We start from the raw sequence: 7,728 nt of genomic DNA on the forward strand, positions 1-7,728 counted from the left end.
TAATATTATTTTATTGCAAATGATTTAATTATTATTTGACAGTCACAATTCTAACAGATGCCGCTGTGTTGAAAGTACCAACGTTTCACATAAGTTAAAATTTTAAAAAAGCACGGTCCCCATGACTGGTGATCTACTACCGTTTCTCTTGAATAGTTAACTACTATGTAATAACAAAAAACTTTAGTCACAGCAACTCTTGGCCGAATCTGCTAGTGAAATATAAAATTTTAGATACTTTGCGTCTTTCATACGGTCGTCAATCATGGATATATGATTCGAATACATACAATAAAGTAACATCCGGTCAACAACAATGGAACATAGTGTACTAAATTTAAAACTAAAGGGCATGATTAGACGTACAAAAATGATTGATGCACGATCCCATTACTAAAATCTTAAGTGGAAATGGGCAGGCCACACCGCTCGCATGAACAATGACGGATGGACAAATAGGGTAACAAAGTGGAAAGACTCACCAGGGAAAAGGACAGGTCATCCTTTTGTAAAGTGGGCTGAAGAGCATAATGAAGTTGGCGAGGAAGATTGGTAGAATGATTAAAATAGAGAGAGATGGAGCAGATTGGAGAAGGTCTTTACTCTTTAAAGTCCTTGAAAAGTTTCGTACAAAAATAGGTATGTGTCTATATTTTGTGAATAGTATGTTTCAAGGAATAAATGAGGCATAATTATTATTACTTATATTTAAATGAAAATGGAATAAAAGCAAATTTGTTCAAGACTGATTTGCACTCGTAACACCGAGCTATGTAATTCATGTTATTACATTCACGTTTATTTTCGTTAAAAAGTTTTATTTTGTCTGGTACTCGCGTAAATTAAAGACAATAAATAATAGTTAAAAAAAATAAAAAACACGCTTTTAAAGCACATCAAACTAAAAAGTGAAATATAATTCCTAATTTACGCTGAAAATGGGTTGCTCTATAGACGAAAAATATCGCACAGAGCGCCCCACGCTTTTTCACAATAATACCAGTATTTTTTGTTCATTACCATTATACGTTCATTACATTATAAGCGTGTTTTTTAGTTTTTTTAGTCCTCGATCTTTGACAGGTGCGCAAAATTTGAATAAAATCTGTCCGTTTAAAGTGGGTCAAAATCGAGTCCGAATCGAGCCATACATACATACAGGTGAAGCTAATATAAAGCGTGTAATAATACTATTTTTATTTATAAGTATACAACTTTTCTACTAAACTTTATATAGTTTTACTTAATACAATTATATACAGTTATCAGCCGTTAACAGCACGATCTCTATTAACCAACAATTTTAGCTAAATTACTGAAATCAGGCCAACCTTCATCCGTGTCGTTTTTCTTTTCTTTCTCTATTAGTTCTCCTTTATATTTGACTTCACTATAAACAGTGCTAGTACTTATATCCTCGGGTTGTGTGGTCGTTGTTTGTGGTTCAGTTTTCTTCTGATATTTAACTATAAGTTCTAAAATTTCATGTTGCATTCTCAATTTCAAATCCGCTGTAAGATTTTTCATAGCCATTCCAAGGTATTGTCCAAACACAAAATCTTCAGATACTTGACGTGACAATAATTCTCTTCCTAATTGTAATAAAACATCTTTAACCAGAGTGCTGGCTTTATTATCACCAGCATTAATGTTAGATGGGACTAATTTTCCATTACTTTTGGATAGTTTGTCGTATTTGGGTCTGATCGCTGGTGGTCCCACTGCTACGGAAACGACTTCATCATTTTCTATATCATCTTCGTTTAAAGGAGTTAGATGACCTGATGGCTGTAAGCATATTTGAAATTGTCTTATTAAATGGAATTCATTGATTTGATCTCGTTTAATATCAAAAATCTATTGTTACACGCAAAAATTATAAAAGGTATTTTAAAAAAACGTTTTAATTTGGACATATTATCTTTTTGTGCGTAAGCATAGTCAAAAAAAACACTCCTAATAGAACAAAATCAACAATGTACCAATGTATGGTATGTATGTACATATGAATGTTAATCACCTACTTGCCTGTAAAGAATATGCTCTATGAACCCACCAACCCAAAGCGATGAATCTTTAAAGATTTCTAAGAAATATACACAAATGCAAAACACCCTTGTGCCATCTATTACGCCACGATGCAGGCCATACATCTAGTTTACGTGTCCTATTGCGTCATTGTATGAGATTGACGAAGATCTATGATGGCTCATTTACTTGTTACGAGAAACAAGCGTACTAAATTACATAGAATAGTAAAGAATATATGTAACATATACCTTTTTTCTTAATTCCTTTGGTCGCTGTGAAGTAGCGCGTTTTCTTGGTTCGCCTTCCCGAGGCAGCATGTGTCGTTTAGTGTGATAATGGTAGTCCCCTCTTAGATTTCGAGAATACCGCCTGTCTTCTAATGTTTGCCAAGCATCCTGAATATCAGCTAGATTGAAATGTTTTATCATATCGTGTTGAAATGGCAAATTTCATGGATTAATCGTCGTTTTACTCAAAATAATCCTTGCATGTTGTGTGTGAAATGTTTTAAACCGTTAAAAGTGTTTTTCTTTTTATAACTTGAAAATTACGGCAATATATTTTTCGCAGTAAATATTTTGAAAGTGTGCGTTTTAAAATAATTAATGAAACATTACTTACGCTTAGTATGAATGATGTTAAAATTAAAATCGACAAATGCACGTTCATTGTTCGTAATTTTTGATTTCCAACTGTTGATGCTACGCACAATGCTAGTATGATCACGATTTTGTTGATAAAACATTCTTAAACAATGTACGACAACGATGATCTCAAGAATCTCAAGAAGGATACTTGTCACATTTTATTTTTACAATCATATTTTCTATCTCAAACTAAAAAAAAATACAAAAAAAAATTTGGTCTAGTGGCTTGATCTCTAACCTCTGAGGTAGTAAGTTTGAACCTTGGCTGTTAACTAATGGACTTTTCTGGGTATGTACGCATTTCACACACGCTCGTACAATAAAGTAAATATTGCATGGAGGCATGCCTGTCATACACAAAAGTTGACGGCGTGTGTCAGACACAGAAGGCATCTGCTTATTAGAAGAAACAACTGATTACGAAACAAAACAGAAATCTTAGGCCAAGACCAAGGCTTGTAGCGTCACTTCTTTAATTTGAAATACATAGATAACATCATACAGCTACTTTGACTTACATTATACGTGTCTATTTTCAACTGTATATACTAATAAGGACGCAGAAATTTGTGAAGAGAGATGCGACATTGTGGTTAAAACTATGTGCATTTGAATGAGCACTGCTATATATATATATAGTTAAATTAATAATTTATATTATATTATTTAATTCCTAGTTTTTATGATGATAATTTAAGAAGCAGTTCCCGTGGGATACGCCACGTCCGTAGGTGTAACCCACGCCTACAGAGTGGCGTCGCGTAGGCGCGAGAAAAGCTAAAAATATAATGTAACATCAATATCGTACGGAGTAGTAGGAGTAATGGTTTATTATAATGCAAACGGCTGTCAACCTAGAGGTAGTGTCTCTGGAACTAGCCTAGACCAATGGATTTTCTTTCTATCTGTACATGTACAGGGAATGAAAACGACATATGGCGGGTAGATATGGCCATTCGGCTCAATGAAATATGTTAATGTGATAACTTTATGCTTAGTGGATTATGTGATATATGTACTAGCTGACCCGACAAACGTTGTTTTGCCATGTATATTATTTCTAAGAAACATTGTTTTAGTTCAATAAAAATGTTAAATAATAAAAAATTGGGGTTTATCGTAGAGGGGTGAAGATTAAGGGTTGTATGTATTTTTGTATATTGTATCATAAAAAAATAAAAACAAAAAAAAATGTCTAAAAAATAAAAACAATATTTTTTGGGGTATTCAAAGATAGATAGTAGCCGATTCTCAGGCTAATTGAATGTGAATAAAAAAAATCATAAGAATCGGTCGAGCCGTTACGGAAGAGAATGGGAACGAACATTGTGACACGAGAATTATATATATTAGAAGAGATATATTATATATTGAGCTTTAACAAAAAGTTTTGAAATAGTCCAACGTATTATGAAAGTAATTGTGTGACGGCTGGATGGTTCACATCTTTGTTTACAAAAGAAAGAGACAGACGATCAATTACATCGTGTGAACCAAACACGTGGTATTTACTTTCGAAAAGATAAAACTTTTGACACGAGAACGCTTTTGAAGAAAACTTGGGAAACGCACGATTGTACGTACGAAAATTGTTCCTAAGTTCAACATGGAACATTTTACGAATTCGCTAAATGAAGAAAAAATGTGATGAAATTCACGTTTTTATATTAAACTTATGGTAAACGACCATAAGTTTAATATAAAAACGTGATCATTGTTGCATCTATGGTTAAGTTTTTTTTTAAATGTAATAGGAGGCAAACAGCAGGAGGATCACCTGATGTAAAGTAATAAGGCTAGAAGGCTCGCGTACGTTGCCGGCCTTTCAAGAATTGGTACGCTCTTTCCTTGAAGGAATCTAAGTCGAATCGGTTCGGAAATACTTCAGTGGGCAGCTGGTTCCACATAGTGGTGGTGCGTGATAAAAACTGTCTTCAGTCATGCTAAGCTATGGAACGACGGACGTCGAGGTGATACGGATGTTACTTTGTATTCTGCCTTGACGTCCGACGATGAGTTCTTAAGTGAATGTTCTCTGATAAACCAATACAATATTTTAAATTATTATCATAACTTAAGTTACAAAATACATGACTTTAACATTTAAATTCTATTTATCAACTGCCTTCAATGTAATTTGAACCGTAATTCCACGAACATCTGTTTAAAATGTATAACCATAAAATGCTAATGAACATTTTGAACACATCAAACTTCTGATTGGCATCGTTTGTATTCTCAAACGGCCATAACCAGGCGCTTGATTCTACGCAATGTTTGTTCCGAATGAAGAGGTTTACTTAGACTAGTATGAATTTGCTAAGCTAGTCAGATTTTAGGGTCCATTAGTTTACTGTAAAGTAAATAATAGGTGTTTGTAGTTTATTAAATATAATGATAAGTGGCATAGATTTAAAGTCCCTACAAATGTTTCTTAAAAATAAATAAATAAATCAGTGGCGCTATAACCTTTGTAGATCTGGGCCTCAGACAGGGCCGAGTTTAGAGGTCTGGAGGCCAACAAATGGGTAGAGGCCCCCTGGCCCCAAATTATTTTCCAAATAAAGTGAACTATTTTTGATCGAGTTTTTCAATAAAAAATTTATTGCGAAACCAAGTAGATTCTTTTAGTATTAAACAAACATATAAAAATATATCAAAATAAAAGTTGTTTACTAGTGTATACTAGTCGGAATTTAAAACATTTTCTATTGTGCCGGTTGCCGTAGCTAAATCCAGCCTTGGCCTCAGATTTCTGTATCTATTTCATCATTATTTGTCAATCTAATAGGCAAGTAGGTCATCAGCCTCCTGTGCCTGACACACGCCGTCGACTGTTTGGGTCTAAGACATGTCGGTTTCCTCACGATATTTTCCTTCACCGTTCGAGCAAATGTTAAATACACACATAGAATGAAAGTCCATTGGTGCCGGAGATTGTACCTACGACCTCAGGGATGAGAGCTGCACGGTGAAGCCACTAGGCCATCACTGCTCAAACAAATATTACTTAACATGCTATAAAACAAACATCATACTGGAGCAGTTAATACATCATTACACGTCTGTGAAAGAGGTGTCTTTTTAAATTGGTCACAGTACATGTTACGTACCACATGAGTTGTACAACTCAAAATAACTCCTTTTGATTTAATTAGAGGCCCTTAATTGAAAATATGTTCGCATTACATATGTACAAGGGTAGGGATAGCAAAAATCTGAGATACAAAACTAAGAATATGTTTCTAGGATAAAACTATCTCCCTCATGTAAAAAACATATGTACTAATAAGTCATAGTTCGCTCTCAGTCTTGACTTGGAATATTAGACTGATGTTTGATATATGCATTAAGTAGTAAAGCTAAGTGATTCTTTTCATGACATTTTCTGTGTCTCCAAACCTAACATGTTTAAGGTTTAATAATCAAGTGGCGTTACTTTCTTCTTAGTAATCATAATAATGAGGGGCCTCATAGCCTAGCGGTCTTATTAAGTGGCAGCTAGGTGAGGGGTACCGGGTTCGATTCCTGGTTCGAGGGCAAGATTTAATTTAATTTAAATTTGTTCTCGGCCTTTGGGAGGGTTGTGCGGTACCGAGCGAGTGCTTAAACCGTACATGGTCGAATTTCTAAAGACAAGCACGAATTATAAAAAATCCTATACATGACGCTGGCTAATGCACAAATCGTGCCAGAGCCATAAAAAAAAATCATAATAATAAAATACAGTATTTACAATTTTCTAAACCTAAATAGTAATATTAAAAATAATTAAAAATTTGTAAAAAGATAATTAAAACAAATTTAAAAAGTTTTGTCCCTGTGGCAATGTACCTTTGACGCTGGCAGCATTTCTTAGCTGTATTGCGATACTTATTCGTTGAGCAAGGAAAGCACCAGCACTGGGGTCACCGGTACTATCTACCAGGCTCCAACTTCAAACTTATACAAAATATAGTAGAAAAAAACTTAGGTTTTTTTTAATTTACAGAAAATTTATGAAAGTTAAGTTAATCGTTGTAAAAATTTTTTATTTACTCACTGTACTTTAGCACGCGTTACACGAACAAATTTCAAGTTGCGGTTTAACTTGCGACGTTGAGCTTGCGTAGAATCGTTTTAATTGTTATTCACGACCTGTGGTTTATGTATAAGAAGGGGTAAGTTTACAAGTGGCTCGTTTGAAGTACAGATAATAAACACGTGTCATAGATTATACATTTCTGAAAGCTGAAGGATACTTTGAAAGGCTAACTATAAAGTTAACGACTATCTAGTTGATAAAAGGGCCTGGGACTAGTGCTAGACAGCCTACTTCTAATTCATTTGCGATATTGGTTTTAAAATAAGTGTTGTTTGATGATTTGCTATTTTAAAAGAGTACCGAGAGTTTTTTACGCCGGCAATTTCTCTCGGCCTACACCCTCTGTCTTCTTTGCCGATGAGATGAATGCCAACAGATTCAAATTTAATGACGTGGAATATGTGATACATGTATCTTATGTTCCATAATAAACATATTTTATTTTATTTTATTTAGGAGCTTGGACCTGGATTTTCGTAAATCACACAAAAATGGTTTATAATTTTTAAATAATACATACTAGATTATATATTTCAACCAGAAATGTTGGTGACACATTCGTATGATGTTAATTTACGAATATTAAAAAGTATTTGAAAACTTGATCGATTATTCAAAGAGAAATAAGGCAATAGTAGAAAAGGTAATGCAATACTCGTCGAGCGAGTTTGCTGATCTTGCCAAAGCCGCATACAAATTATTTGAAGAACTCTATTAAGTATGAGGGTGTACAAAATCAGTAGCGCTACAACCTTTTTAGGTCTTGGCCTCAGATTTCTGAATCTTTTTCATGATCATTTTTAAATCTAATATGCAAGTAGGTGATCAGCCTCCAACACGCCGTCGACTTTTTGGGTCTAAGACATGTCGGTTTCCTCACGATGTTTTCCTTCACCGTTCGAGCAAATGTTAAATGCGCACTTAGAAAGAAAGTCCATTGGTGCACAGCCGGGCATCGAACCTACG

The 7,728-nt window shown here is 34.3% G+C and overlaps 1 protein-coding gene across 1 annotated transcript; it reads right to left on the bottom strand.

Moving 5' to 3' along the window:
* Positions 1-1,154: 1,154 nt before the first annotated feature.
* Positions 1,155-2,732, bottom strand: LOC125049649. The gene is made up of 3 exons (XM_047649045.1): positions 2,653-2,732; positions 2,280-2,426; positions 1,155-1,788 (listed from the first exon to the last, which is right to left on the bottom strand). Exons 1-3 carry the CDS (start codon positions 2,698-2,700, stop codon positions 1,291-1,293), a joined length of 693 nt encoding a protein of 230 aa, XP_047505001.1. The 5' UTR covers positions 2,701-2,732; the 3' UTR covers positions 1,155-1,290.
* Between the last annotated feature and the right edge of the window lie 4,996 nt (positions 2,733-7,728).

This window comes from Pieris napi, chromosome 5 (assembly GCF_905475465.1).
Source record: "Pieris napi chromosome 5, ilPieNapi1.2, whole genome shotgun sequence".
NCBI lineage: Eukaryota > Metazoa > Arthropoda > Insecta > Lepidoptera > Pieridae > Pieris > Pieris napi.

Coding starts and splice junctions, on each gene's coding strand:
- LOC125049649 (XM_047649045.1), bottom strand. CDS start 2,700: ATGAACGTGCATTTGTCGATTTTAATTTTAACATCATTCATACTAAGC. Junction 2,427..2,652: donor TAACATCATTCATACTAAGC/GTAAGTAATGTT, acceptor GCTGATATTCAG/GATGCTTGGCAAACATTAGA. Junction 1,789..2,279: donor CAAAGGAATTAAGAAAAAAG/GTATATGTTACA, acceptor ATATGCTTACAG/CCATCAGGTCATCTAACTCC.